Source organism: Lemur catta, chromosome 2 (genome assembly GCF_020740605.2).
Source record: "Lemur catta isolate mLemCat1 chromosome 2, mLemCat1.pri, whole genome shotgun sequence".
Lineage (NCBI taxonomy): Eukaryota > Metazoa > Chordata > Mammalia > Primates > Lemuridae > Lemur > Lemur catta.
Window position 1 is genome coordinate 46,048,396 of NC_059129.1, and position 15,016 is coordinate 46,063,411.

General features: G+C 38.1%; 1 protein-coding gene across 1 annotated transcript in view; it reads right to left on the minus strand.

The window, feature by feature from the left end:
- The window catches only part of STK38 (serine/threonine kinase 38), a 38,518-nt gene that overhangs the window by 7,067 nt on the left and 16,435 nt on the right, over positions 1 to 15,016 (minus strand). Inside the window, exons 6-9 of the mRNA XM_045543614.1 lie at positions 12,096 to 12,219; positions 9,687 to 9,841; positions 5,780 to 5,882; positions 4,867 to 4,928 (exon numbers count right to left, since the gene is read on the minus strand). Of these exons, the coding sequence (XP_045399570.1) occupies positions 4,867 to 4,928; positions 5,780 to 5,882; positions 9,687 to 9,841; positions 12,096 to 12,219 (444 nt within the window). The remainder of the gene's footprint in view (positions 1 to 4,866; positions 4,929 to 5,779; positions 5,883 to 9,686; positions 9,842 to 12,095; positions 12,220 to 15,016) is intronic.

Genomic DNA, 15,016 nt, shown 5'->3' on the forward strand with positions numbered 1-15,016 from the left:
CAAATATCTTCTCCCAGTCTGAGCCTTATTATTTTTATTATAGTTGTTTAAATGAAGTAATATTTGTTACATACATACCAAAAATAAATGTCATATACATACATGTGTAATTATCAAATTATGACACATAACAATGAAAATGAATATCCATGAGTTCAATTAAAGAACTAAAGACTACCAATTTTTTTTTTAAGGAAAAGTTTTGCTCTGTCATCCAGGCTGGAGTGCAGTGGTATGATCATAGGTCAGAGCTCATTGCAACCTCAAACTCCTGTGCTCAAGCAATCTTCTTGCCTCAGACTCCCAAGTAGCTGAGACCAGGCGCACGCCACCACACCCAGCTAATTTTTCTATATTTTGTAGACATTGGGTCTCACTTGTGCTCAGGCTGGTCTTGAACTCCTGGCTTCAAGCAGTACTCCTGCCTCGGCCTCCCAAACTGCTAGAATTACAGGCGTGACCACCACACCAGGCCGAATAGCAACATTATTAAAGCTAACAAGTACTCCTCCCCATCCATTCCCCTGCCTCTCCTAACCATGGTGAATTTCATGTTTATTATTCCTCTGTTTTTAAAAAGAATATAGTTTTTCCATGTGCCTCTCTAAATGAAATATTTAGTTTATTTTTGAGCTTTATGAAAACGGTATCATTCTATATGCAGTCTTCTATTTGATTTTTCCTCTCAACGTTATTGATTCACACTGTCACATGTAGCTTTAGTTCAATTATTTTTACTATTGCAAAATATTCTATTCCACAACATAACCATTTTCCTGTCAACAGACATTAAGTTATTTCCAGTGTTTTGCTATTACGAAAATGCATTCTATGTGTTTCCTGGTTCACATGTAGTTTCTCCAGGGCATATGACTAGGCGTAGAGCTGCAGGACTGTAGGGTGTGCACAGGAACTCTGCAAGGTAATTCCAAAGTCGCTCCACCACATGGCTTGTCTTTTCATTTGTTTATGTCTTTTGATATACAGAAAGGTTTTTCCCCTTTAAAAGTGGTAAATAAATCAGGTTTTTCCTTTATGAGTTGTAATTCTTGTTTCTTATTTAAGATATCCTTCCTTATTCCAAGATCATAAAATTATCACCCTGAATTTTCTTTAAAATTTTTTAAAGTTGTATTTTCCATCTAGAATTGATTTTTGCATATACTGTCAGGTAGGGATCCATTTTTTCCATATAGATATATAATACACTGTTTTATAAAATACGCTGTTTTTACAAATATTAAATAACATAAATGCAATTTTTTAAGCTTTAAAGTCTGAAATATGCCCAAGCAGAAATATTTTCATTCTAATCATAAAGAAACTACAGATACCCTTTAATTTAGAGACTAGATTTACCCTAGCAAAGACAAATGTTAAGCAAATCTTACTTGTCCAGAGATTTCTATTATGAAACCAGAGGTCTATTGTCATAGGAAAAGAATTTCTTCAAGATACCAAAGCATTAAAAAAACTCTTAGAGTTATAAAATATAGCCAACACAGGCTCCACCTGTGAAAGTAAGAAAAATGCTCTTGCTGTGCAAACTAGTTTGCTACAGGCGCTCACTCTCATTTTACCACATTACTTACTCCACCGTTTGTACCACATTGAGCCTTTCCAATTTAGGGACCCAAACCTTTGTTGTTTTCCACACCAGGGTGTCCTCCAACTCCAACCTCTCAAATCTGTACCCTCGTTTTTCCTTTTGCTGTCTGAGTATTTCTAGTGTCAATTAGAGCTGCAATCTAGAAAACCTCTGTTGATTGTTAATAGTCATTTTAACCACATGATGTGTTCTAACCTTACAATTTTATTTTAGAGTTTTAGGAGAAATAAAGAATTTAATTTCCTACTTAATCACTTCTGTAAATTCTACCCTAAAAAAAAATAAACTGACAAAGATTGGATGCCTATATATCCACCACCTTTTTACTTCTGTGGTTTTATAACTTAAAGCTGACTCATACCTATTCTCTAATCACTTACTGGGGCCTAAGGTTACCCAGGACCACATAACAAATTTAAAACATTACAATACGATTCAAGTAGCCAAGGAATAAAGCCAAAGCCTTAATTTTTTTTTCCAGTTATTCCCAATGTTCTGAAACGTAATAACCTGGGTAAGCAATTACATGTTAGCCTTAACCTACAGCAGTAAATTTATATTAAGCATTAACTAAAATCAACCTTCAGCCTGGTACTAGCTGAATGGGTTCACTTACAAAAAAAAGGTCAAAGTAACATGGTTAATTAACAGTTGGACAACTGAGAGGTGGCTTTATTATCTTCAAGTTATGAGAAAAGGTAGTATGAGGATGACCTTAATTTACACTTTCCCATTTCTACTGTGTATAGAATACACAAGCAAGAACCTTAATCATAGCATCAGGGCCTTAAGTTTATTCAGATTTTCAAAGAACTTTTTAAACTATTAAATGACATTTGACTCCAAGTACAGAAATTGTGAAATTGCCTTCATTATAGAACTATAGAAATGGTTCCTAGTAAGCCTTACATGATGCTTCACTGCACGTCAAAGACCACAAAGCTTATCTCAGAGTGTGAGGACAATTCAAGGTACTTAAGCTTAACTATCCCCAAAATAAATGTTAACACAATAACCAAAGGTTAAATCCTGGCCTGCTTTTAAAAAAAAGAAAAAAAAATCACAAAAGATTCCTTACCTTTTGTTAGTTCCAAAGTATAAATAAATATCAGTTTCCCAACAATGCAGAAGCTACTATTTAAGACATAGTGTCTTGGCCGGGCGCGGTGGCTCACGCCTGTAATCCTAGCACTCTGGGAGGCCGAGGCGGGCGGATTGCTCAAGGTCAGGAGTTCGAGACCAGCCTGAGCAAGAGTGAGACCCCCGTCTCTACTAAAAATAGAAACAAATTATCTGGCCAACTAAAAATATATATAGAAAAAAAATTAGCCGGCCATGGTGGCACATGTCTGTAGTCCCACCTACTCGGGAGGCTGAGGCAGTAGGATCATGTAAGCCCAGGAGTCTGAGGTTGCTGTGAGCTAGGCTGACGCCACAGCACTCACTCTAGCCCGGGCAACAGAGCGAGACTCTCTCTTTAAAAAAAAAAAAAAAGACATAGTGTCTTCAGTGGAGGGTCTCAACATTCACTGCACAGTAGAATCGCTAGGAGTCTTTTAAAAATCAGATGCTCAGACTCTATCCCAGATCAACTGAATCAGAATCTCTGTGTGTGGGACCTGGACATCAATATGTTCTGAAGGTCCCAAAGTGATTTCGTTGTGCAGCCAAGGTCTACTGCTCTATGGAGAGACATAATAGAAGTATCTGACCAATTTGTTTCTGACATTCCCTAACCCTCAGGAAGCTATGTGAACAGTTTTTCAACCACATGCAGAATTTAGAAGTTGAGAAAGTATCAGACCTCCTAAGGAAAGGAGACTGTTGTGGCTAATTATACTAAACTAAAGTATCCCCAAGTTCATGTCAGGAAAAGACATCAAAGATTAATTTCAGTTACTGCAGCTCCAAAGGTGTTTAAGTTAATGTCTCTCCCAGGTTTAACATAAAAATCATAATCTCAAAGCATGGTCTGAGGCCCCACTGATGGGCTTCAAATAAATCAAAAAATGCAAGCCTTTCCTTTGATTCTTTCTTAAACCATCCACAGGCTTCCACTCTCAACATATAACTGATTATCTACTTATTAGTAGATATTAGTGACCTACTAAGTGAGTTCTTAAAGGTACGATAGAGAACTTTACATCAGCATTTTACTAAGAAGTCTGACTGAAACGGTGTATGGCAAACGTGCCAAGTTACTATTGTATATGTAGACAAGCACAAGTGCTATCATTTCTAGACAATGCATGTGTATGGCCATCATTCCGAGTTAGTCATAGTTTCCCACTGGGGCTATTCTCTGGGGCTATTCTTGCTTTCTAATGACCAAATGTTAGTTTGGCTTTACTGTCCTCAATTTCATTTGCTATGGGTTTCTAACAAAGCCCAAGTACGTAGTGATACACATTTCTATTACGTGGTGAATAATTTTCCAATAACTGGACACTGGGACATATACATTTTTTATGTAAAATATGAACCAATTAATCAGCTATCGGTAAGAATAAATTTTGCATAGACAAAAATATTTCAATGGTGAATTTTAACTATTTAAATAACTTCCAACACACTATCAAGGTAAATGCAATAGTTTCTTATTTTTAAGCTTGTGGGGAATAATTTTATATGGGTATATACTCAAATGCTTATAAAGAGATAAGCATTTCCTTTATATTTCTCTCCAATTTTTGTTAACAAGTTCTTTTTTCCATGACAAAGTAAGAAAGGGTGGGGCAGATGAATTGAGGAGTCTTGACTTGCCCAAGTAGATCAACCAGTGCCTGAAAGCTCTAGGTAAGTATTAGTACTTTTTTTTTCCCCCGACTAGTCAAGTGCCGTAGTGAGAGGAGGGTACAGAATAGAACAAGGAGTTCAATCTGTAACTGACTGTGAGCAATCAACTGAGATAACTCACTACCTTTGAACCAACCCTTAGAGATCTCCAGTTTAAATATAATCCCTTTACCATTATAAAAATAGGGAAAAGGTGGAACAGGAAGGAAAAGTATTGTACCAACCTAGAAGGTCAGAATGATGTCACCCATTGAAAATGTCACAATCAAAACAACCTAATATCTGCCCTCCTTCAAAAGATTCCTTTTGGTGCTACCAACATAATGACAGTGTTCCTTTAAGGTAATCTTAAAAGCAAGGGATATGTTGCATATATTTATCAAATGGAAACTTATGTGTATATTTTTTTAACTTACTCATACTTGGTTTGTAGCATTTCAGAAGCTACAGATATTACTTACTAGTTGACGTCTATTTCTTTTCCAGGTTTCTGCTTTCCTTTTGGAATTCATGTTCTGGAAGGCTAAAAGCAGAGAAAATAAGCTTTAATCAAAGTTCAGACAGGAATGTTTACTACTTTTCTAGGCTCTGGATCAAGTCACATGAAACCCTAAAGTCTTGCTTTTCTAGTCATACATCAAAAACTCTGGGTGACACACTTCCCAGTGAGGCTACAGGAAGCCCAAATCAGAGGCTCTAATCATTCACTTAAAGACTCACACAGTGAGACCTGCAAATAGCACTTCCATGTGGATCAGGTGGCCAGAGAGGACACAGCCTTAATCAGAAGAATTAAAGGGAATTCAGTCTCAATCAGAACCAATGGTCCTGAAGTGGACCTAAAGCATTCACAACCTCTCAAAATTACTATCAATTGTCCATGAGTAGAAACTGTTATATATTCAGCAACTTCTGAATTTATAATACATTATTTGACATAAGTTTTCTATGATGAACTGTAATTTTACTACATAGTTGTTAATGATTTGATAGCACTCAAGTGGAAGTAACCCTCATAAACAACTTTCTCTGCCATGAAAGAAAGAAGTACCTAGGATAAATGCAGTGTGGAGCTGTTTCCGGAACTTTTTCCTCTACTCCCTTTGCTTGCTTGCTCCATACTCATCCCCAGTTACCTTCTCAGTAGAGCTCTAAATAGAGCTTCTTTCAATATCTGCCTTTACACATTTCATAGCATTCATTTGCCTCACCAGACAATACAAATCATAGGCAGACCTGGGAAGGTATTTTTATTCTCTAAAAACTCATGCCATGGGAATCTCCTATCTGTCCTGCATAATTTGGTTGCCAGGGGAACAGTTCTTCTAGGGCCAGTTAAGGAAAAGAAAGGCTAACATCATTGTTACCACTTACTGAAATCACTGGGGAGGCTATGGTTCAGATTCCTATAAAATTCTGTCCTGTGTGCTTTTTTCAGTCCTGTGCAAAGGCCAAAGTCAGAAAGTTTCACATGGCCCTATTGGGAAGAAGAAACAAGGTGATGGATGGATAAACATTCTTGGATGTAGAACAGAACATTATCTTTTCCCGCCCCTTCTAGTATCCTTTACATCTCTACAAAGTATGCTGGGTTTTTTTTCTTTATTATAGGAAAAAGGATGTAATAGCAAAGAATTTTTTTAAAGATCAGACCAGATCCCATTTATACTACACTAATAAAACTATTTTCATTTTTGCATATTACCTTTGGTCTTGTCCAAATATAGACTTTTAAACATAGTTGACCCCTCCATAACATCTAGAGACAATTTTATTACCTTTTTAATTAAACTATTCCTGTTTTTATATGGTCTTCAAAAAGACCATTTTTTTAAATTTATCGTTTTTATTTCAGAGATGGAGGTCTCACACTGTTGCCCAAGCTAGAGTGCAGTAGCACAATTACAGCTAACGGCAGCCTCGAACTCCTGGGCTTAGGCGATCCTCCCACCTCAGCCCCCTATGTAGCTAGGACTACAGGTACAAGCCACTGCACCTAGTCAAAACTACCACTTTTTTTTTTTTTTTTTTGAGACAGGGTCTCACTCTATTGCCCAAACTAGAGTGTAATGGGGTCATCACAGTTCACTGCGACCTCAAACTCCTGGGCTCAAGAAGATCCTCTTCCTGCCTCAGCCTCCCAAGTAGCTGGGACTACAAGAGTACAACACCACACATGCAAAATTACACTTTTAAAGTCTACATAGGCCAGCACAGTGGCTTATGCCTGTAATCCCAACGCTTTGGGAGTCCAAGGTGTGAAGATCACTTGAGCCTAGGAGTTATAGTGTGAAGCTCAGGTTACAGTGAGCTATGATTGTGCCACTGCACTCCATCCTGGCTGACAAAGCAAGACCCCATTTCTAAAAACATTTAAAAAAAGAAAATTCTACATAAGATTCAATTGACTTGGTACATTATTATTTACCTAGCCATCCCCCTAAAACTGGATATTTTTTCCATTTTCAATTCTTTGTCTCATGTAACCTGGATCATAAGCACCCTCTAACAGAGACGGTCTGTATTTCCAGCTCTAGCTATACATGATACAGAGGATGACCTTAATCAGTGGTTGTTAAAACAATGAGTAGCTGAACAAATCTTTGTTCATATAGCTTTTTCTCCTCTTAAATTATTGCATTGGGATAAATTCCAAGGAGTAAACTATTTCAAAGACAAAAAAAATTATTGCATAGTTCTTGATAAATGTTGCCATACCATATTTCAATAATAAGCCTCTGACTTTATAATTCTCATAAAGGAAAACAGACTTATGAGCCAGGCACCATGATCAGCGCCTCAATTGTGTCATTTCATTTATAACTCTTAAGCCACACATCACAGACTTGGAGTAATTAAATGGATTGCTGGTGAAATGGCAAAATCAAAGCCAGAAATCAGCCTATGCTCTTTCCCCCTAGACCAGAATTACTTTACCTCTCCAAAGGCCCCTTATCTCATCTAGAAAACAGGGATAAAGATAACTTTCTGGCAGGAATGAGAACTAATGCATGTAAGACTCTTAACACAATGCCTGTCATATAACTAGCCCTCAGGAAGAAGTAGGTATTCTTGGGGTGGTGAAATTTTAAGTAGATGAGGAGGTGAAATCAAAAATAGAAGAGGGAATCCTGATGCTCAGGGATCTACATTGCTCAAGGTCACATAATCAGAAGTATTCTAGCAAAGACTTGAGCTCCAATGACTTCAATGTCTGTGGCCTTTTCATGATACCACCTTCTTTTAGGACATCCTCAGGTTTTAACACGTCAACTTCCCAGAGCACAAGGCTACATACAGGAGGCCTGCTCAGATGGGTCGGGTTTTATTACACTGTGTTTTAAAACAAATCCCATTAGGTTTGGGTGTAGCTATTCTGAGTATACAGCAGAAATTCAAAACTTCTACATTTCACTACTATAATCTATGTAGCTGAACACAGAAATGAACTTGCTTCTGAGAACATTATACAGGTGTGAGCTAGCATACTGTAGAGGGAAAACCTGTACCTAACAGGATCTCCCTTTTCTCTTCAGCTATACTGAGTCTCTAAGATCTTTGACTTTAATATATTTGCTGGACTTGAATGTAGACTATAGGGGGATAATTAAGCCAGGATATCTGAACCCAAAACCGTACAAGGTAAAGCCAGTGCTTTATTAAAAATATATCTGAGCCGGGCATGGTGGCTCACGCCTGTAATCCTAGCACTCTGGGAGGCCGAGGCAGGCGGATTGTTTGAGCTCAGGAGTTCGAGACCAGCCTGAGCAAGAGAGAGACCCCGTCTCTACTAAAAATAGAAAGAAATTATATGGACAGCTAAAAATATATATAGGAAAATTAGCCGGGCATGGTGGCACATGCCTGTAGTCCCAGCTACGCGGGAGGCTTGAGGCAGAAGGATTGCTTGAGCCCAGGAGTTTGAGGTTGCTGTGAGCTAGGCTGACGCCATGGCACTCTAGCCTGGGCAACAGAGTGAGACTCTGTCTCAAAAAATATATATATATATATATATCTGAACTTGATGACATAGGAAAATATCTTGTATAGCATTAATGTTTTAATGTTTAAGTAGAATATCATACTATTTACTTTTAGGATGCTAACTTTATAGAAATTATCGACACAAATAGAAACGTATCAAAGCTATTATAACAAAATAGTGGTTATCTTCCCATGATAAGATTACAGGTAATTTTTCTTCTTTATAACTGTCTGTATTGTGCAAATTTTCTACTGTGTATGTGTATTATTCCTTTGGCGGGGGGCTAACCTCTTCCCATCTCCCCTTCCCACCAGTCTCCCCAGCCTATAATAATCACAATTCTACTCTCTACTTCTGTGCATTACTCTTATAATGAAAGAAAAAAGCTATTAACCAGAAGAAGTTATCTGACAAGTCTCCTTCCCTCTTAAAATAGAAAGACAAAGGTTTTCAAAGACAGACAAAAACACTTTAGATTTTTCAAAGATAGCCAGAAAGTTATCAAAAGACAGCGAGGAAAAAAAATATCCTAGGAAATAAATTTACTTTTCTACTTAAAAGAAAAATTCAGTCAAAACAACAATTCTGCATAACAGAATATAACATTCTAAAAATTTTAGAGCTGGAAGGGACTTCAGAGGTTCTCTAGATTAACATATTCACTTTATAAATAAGAACAGTGAGGTCCAGATCGTAAGAGATTTGCCAAAGGTTATCCAGCAATTTAGTCAGCAGCATAGGGATCCCCTTCTAATTTTATGTAAGTTCAGGAACTAAGCAGCTGAGCTTATTTGCATGTCTAAAGATAAACAGGCTATTACAGAGGCTGAGTAGGGCTCTTCTTTAAGCACAGGGCATATGATTTGGAACTTGGACTTTGTGACAGGTTTTTGTTGTGAGTTGTTTTTGCCTTACTTCCTGGTTCTTGCCTGGGTTCCTCATTAACTGATGAGGTTGCCCAACAGAGGGGTTCTAGATAGGTGATGCATTAACAGTATAGTTAATTACATGCTCAGAGAAGATGAACATCTCTGGCTTTATTACAAAATAACCCTCTAAATCAATTTTTCTCTTGATCATTTTCAAGAATGTCCTTTAAGAGGAATGTTCAACTGAATTATAGAATGATAAGCTTTTCAGAGAAAGCATGTGACAGAAAACTTATCTATAAAAAAGAGAAAACCTACAAGGTAGATCACAGCTCCCTTACTGTGATTACAAGTGGTACAGGTGCTAAGCAGAGGCTGCTCACATAAGTAAATATGCACTATCAATGCTTCTACCCGCCACAGATACCTTGCTGTCCAGGAGAAGGTTGTCTGGTTTGATGTCTCTGTGGATGAATCCAAGTTGGTGAATGGAGTCTATGGCTAATACTGTTTCTGCTATATAGAACTGAGTCTCCTCTTCTGTCAGAGTGTCCTTTTTCATCAACAAGGTCATCATGTCCCCTGGAAACAAGAACATACAAAGCCACCACACACATACACAGGCACACACACGCACACATACAAATAACATATGAGTAAGTAACAGTTTTCAGATATGTCTTCTCTATCTGCCAATATAAGGCAGCTAAACAGACCTCTGCTGTGTTCTAGAGATAGACCCACATTGCCAATATGGGGGGAAATGGTAAGTAGTACTTAAAAGATAAAAATCACAGCCAGAGAGAGCAAAGCATTTTCACACTTAAGCTAGTTATATTGACCCCTAAGCTGTGATTTCTATTTTACTTTTAAGAGAAAAAGGAAATTTCTCTCACACTTTAAAAAAAAAAGTATATTTGCTTAGGATAATTTTTTGGACTGTGGGAAAAAAGCTATTTTACTTTTTACTTTGCACAAGTATCTACAAGCTTCTCTACATCTAGAACCAAAAGGCACTTCTTCCACATAGATTACACTGCTATTGCTAGGGAGGCTAATATATTTGCCAAATAAAAATGTAAACATTTGGGGAGGCTGAAAACAAGGTTTCCAATTTCTACTCACAAAACACTGGAACATAAACAAATAAAAAGGTGGGACTTAGTCAACAGAAGCTAAAAATGAAGTGAAAATGCTGTAAATTAGAATGTATATAACTGCCTCCCAGAAGCGCTCCCAGAAGCGCTCACTGAACACCTCTCAAGATCAGTGCTTTTGTCTCTCAAGTGTTTTATTACAGTTATTTAAATGTACACCAGTACCTTTTATGTAACTTTTAAAACACAGTATCAGTATTTTAGCAATTGAAAGGTAACCTCCTTAGTTTTCTACAAAGTCAAAATTTAATTATTTCTGCTTAATACCAGCAACATAAAATGGTAGAAAAAGATTCATATCCTAACTCAACAGTTAGAAAAGCAAAGAAAATATGTATAAGTAGTTTAAAGCTAAGAGAAACAGGAAAGATTCGGTTTAGACCTCACATAAAGCCACTTATGTTAGAAAACAGGGAAAGGAGAAAGAAACCTCTGATTTTGATAGCATTGCGCTGCTTTTTGAATTTCACTTCATCTATAACTTTATTTTTAGTATTCTTAGAGAAAAGTAGATATTTTTCCCTCAGGCAAAAATTAAACCATTTATTAAATGCTCTTTTTTGGTGTAAGGCTTGAAAAATATGATTCCCTAATCACTCCTGGCAGCCATTCAATCTGGAGGGACAGCAGAGACTAGGAGTAGCGCACTCAGGCCAACTCTGAGGCAGCTGTGTGGCCTTAGCTCCGTGGCCCAGGAGAGTAGCCAATGGCCTCACCTGTGCGAGTTTGCCCAGATGATCAAAGAGCTCAGGCCAGATGGTCTATGGCTCTGCAGGCCAGCTCCACCGAGTGCAAAGGGCAGGGTCCAGGAGACATGAGAAGCTATGGAAGATGGTGCAGGTAAGGCTTGAGAAGACACATGTTAGGAGCCGGTGACCAAGCTGGCTCTTATTCCTATTTAAGAACTAGCATCTAAATGTTAAAAAGTTTCTCCTTATTCTACCAAACTCTTTTCTAACCTTGAGCAATTGCTAATGAAAAATATCAATGACCCTAATCTAAGAGTTGTCACAAAATCAAAATATGCCACAATTACATGTGCCTTGCTAAGAACCAAAAAGGAAAAAGTTTTTCTTTTTTTCCCCACCAGAGTTTGCTCAGAGTTCATCTACTCACTGGGAAACAGACTGTGTTCCCCAGAACAGATGGCATGTTCTGTTCTGGGTTTACTTTGAAGCTGTCTTAGGAGATACACATGCCGAGTTACATAAAACTTGAAATCTCAGAAACAAGGATTGATTCTGTCTACAGATATAGGTAGTGAGAAATTTACTCCTCATTAATATAGGCTATACAAAAAGAAAGAAAAAGTTGCAGCAAAGAATGTTACAGCTTCAATTTTGTCACTTGGGTAACCTATCATACATGATTCCAATTGATAAGAGAGCAGGCAGAGCCCCCTAGTTTATTCCTATATATTTAACAAAGAAAAAGAAAAGAAAGAAAGGTCCATCTGAAATCATGAGAATGAATGAAAAGGTTACTTTTATGGCACTAAGATTGTAGAAATGCACCCCAGCATAAGACAGGTTACTGACCTCCTTTATAGACCTAAAAAAAGATACAGAAAGCAACTTTGTGAGCACAAGTAAAAGTAGGAAGGAGGGTTAATTGTTGATGTGAGAGAAAGAAACCATAGAACAATAAGGAAAAATGACCTTTCATCGTCAAGTAATTACCTCCAGGCAGGAACTCCATGATTAGGTAGAGGTTTAGCTTATCCTGAAAACTATAGAACATTTTCACAACCCACAAACTGTCTGCCTCCACTAGAATGTCACGCTCCGCACGAATGTGGCCAACCTGGAGGTATACGCATTTGATTAATGACAAGCCTTGCTCCGCTTTATTAGACTGTATATTTGTTTAAACAATTTAAATACTATTTTGAGTATTTAATGGTGATGATGCAAAAGATCTCATTTCTGTTTAGACAAACCTATAACTCAAAATTGACAGCAGCATTTGACTTGAAGGTATTCGGTGATGAAAACTTGAGTGATGAAAGGCTTTTAAAAATGGCAAAATGAATGGCTTTCATGCATACAGCAACTTTAACATGCTATAAAGTGAACCTCTGATTAAAATTACCACTCTTTTACATACATTTTTGTTCTAATAATCTTTTGTGATAAAAATAAGTCCTCAAGGTGAGACTCTAAACAAGTCCTACCTCAGGTCTGCAATTGATATCTGATTATCTGCAATGACAGTGCCCTGGTTGACAACTCTAGAATGCTATGCCACAGGATTTAGTTCGCTGCTATGCCATAGCATGTGCTCAATCAATTCTTTAATGAATTGAAATATAAGAACACCTAAGAAAAGTTAGATTCAAATTAATGACATTTCCAGTTTTCTACTTTTACTGAAATATCTTGCTAAGGAGATGAAGTTACAGGAGGTGTGGGAGAACTAAAATTACATTGTTAAAATAATGCTTTGTTGTCAAGTTTACCTTATTTACTTTAAATATAGAACAGTAATCAAAACATCACTGCATATTAGCAAATCCCACCCCACTCCTCTTTTTTAAGTATCACAAGATGCAAATTGGGTTGAACTAGGTATACATTTATTAAGACCCAGCTGAATCCCTGAATAGAGGTTTTGGTCTTCACACATGCTACAAGTCTTGAGTTTTTACAATATGTTTTAAAGTAAAAGATGTACCAAGGTTCACAAACTGGCACTTCTGTTGACAAATTCAGCCCACGGCTGTTGTTTTGTCTGATACAATGCACATTTGTTTTCCTGGAATGCCTTCAGTAAGACCACGTGCTCTTCTAATACTCTTCCATTCAGACACAGATCCCACCCTCTCTCCTGTCTTACACTTAATGCCTCAGTCTTCCAAGCTAACTCTTGGGGGCCTAGAAGCATTTGAGTTTACATATTTGAGTTTTCACGTCTCGACTAAAATTTTTCTTTGGGGAATTTTTTAATACCTTCAATGTTACAGAAGACTTACATTTTTTATCTGTACTTATGGTGCGGGGTTGGGAAAAAATGGACAATAAGGGTGATAAGGAACAGTGCCATGAAACCATCAAGAAGCCAAGTACAGCATCTGCCTTCACTTGACGTTAATGCAAAAATAAAGCTTTTGTAAAACAGTAATGCCGCTTGCTGATCCACTGCTGGCTATGACCTAGCCACTGTCATACACTAATAGTGTAGGAAGCAGCCTTCACCTGCCTATCTCCCCTGGCTCCTGTTAAGTCCCCTACCTATTGCAGGGAGCCAGAGAAAAGGGGAGGCACAACAATTACCACTTGTCACTCACCTTGGAGGACAGAATGGTGACAGCAACATTTCCTGTTTGTCAAGGGGAAAGCTACAGTAAATGTATGTACACATTGCCCTTCTCTCCTGAGGCTGAAATGGCAGTCAGAAACCTCAAGATCTCCCAGCCTGAGCAAGAGCGAGACCCTGTCTCTACTAAAAAAGAGAAAGAAATTAGCTGGACAACTAAAAATATATAGAAAAAATTAGCCAGGCATGGTGGTGCATGCCTGTAGTCCCAGCTACTCAGGAGGCTGAGGCAGAAGGATCGCTTGAGCCCAGGAGTTTGAGGTTGCTGTGAGCTAGGCTGATGCCACGGCACTCTAGCCCAGGCAACAGAGTGAAACTCTGTCTCAAAAAAAAAAAAAAAAAGAAACCTCAAGATCTAGAAGTGGAGTCAGCTGAATATAGGATAAGAGAGGGAAGAGTGAGAGGTGCAATTCACACAAAAAACGTTCTCTTTCCCTCATTCCATAAATATTTAATAGGGTGGAGGTACAAATTGCTATCCTGGGCACTAAAGAAAGCAGAGATAAAAGCCAGTCTTTTGTTCCATCACTAATAGTATACTGGCATCACAACTGAAGGTTTTCCTTTGCACTGAAAGAGAAACATCAGAAACTAGCTAAATGCCAATGTCTTATTCTCTAAAATCTTCCACATAGCAGAAATTTCCACCCTGTGGACTAAAACAACAACCTGAATTCTCAGTGCATAGTTTTTTGTTTTTGTTTTTTTTCAGACAGAGTCTCACTCTGTTGTCCCATCTAGGGTGCAGTGGCATCATCGTAGATCACTGCAACCTCAAATTCCTGGGCTCAAGCAATCCTCTTGCCTCAGTCCTTCAAGTAGCTGGGACTACAGGTGTGTGCCACCACACCTGGCTAATTTTTTCTATTTTTGGTAGAGACAGGGTCTCACTCTTGCTCAGGCTGGTCTCAACCTCCTGACCTCAAGCGATCCTCCAGTCTTGGCCTTCCAGAGTGCTAGGATTACAGGTGTGAGCCATCACACCCAGCCTCAGTGCATAGATTTAATTCCTGCTCAGTTTAGTAAAAACAAACAAAACAACAAAAGTTTTCCTCTGGATAAGGCACCTGTAACTATGAAAAGTTAGGTTCTGAATCTAAACTTTGTCAACCCTACCCAAAAAAGATGATGGATTTGCACTGGACTACTTCCAGCTTTTACCTAGCACACACCCAATGCAAGTTTCTTCAAGATGGCTGACCCAGGTAGAGTCTGTGGCCAGAGACTTTAACTGGCCCATACTGAGATCAAACCTAGGGATTTGAGTCCATCAGCTAAGGTCAGC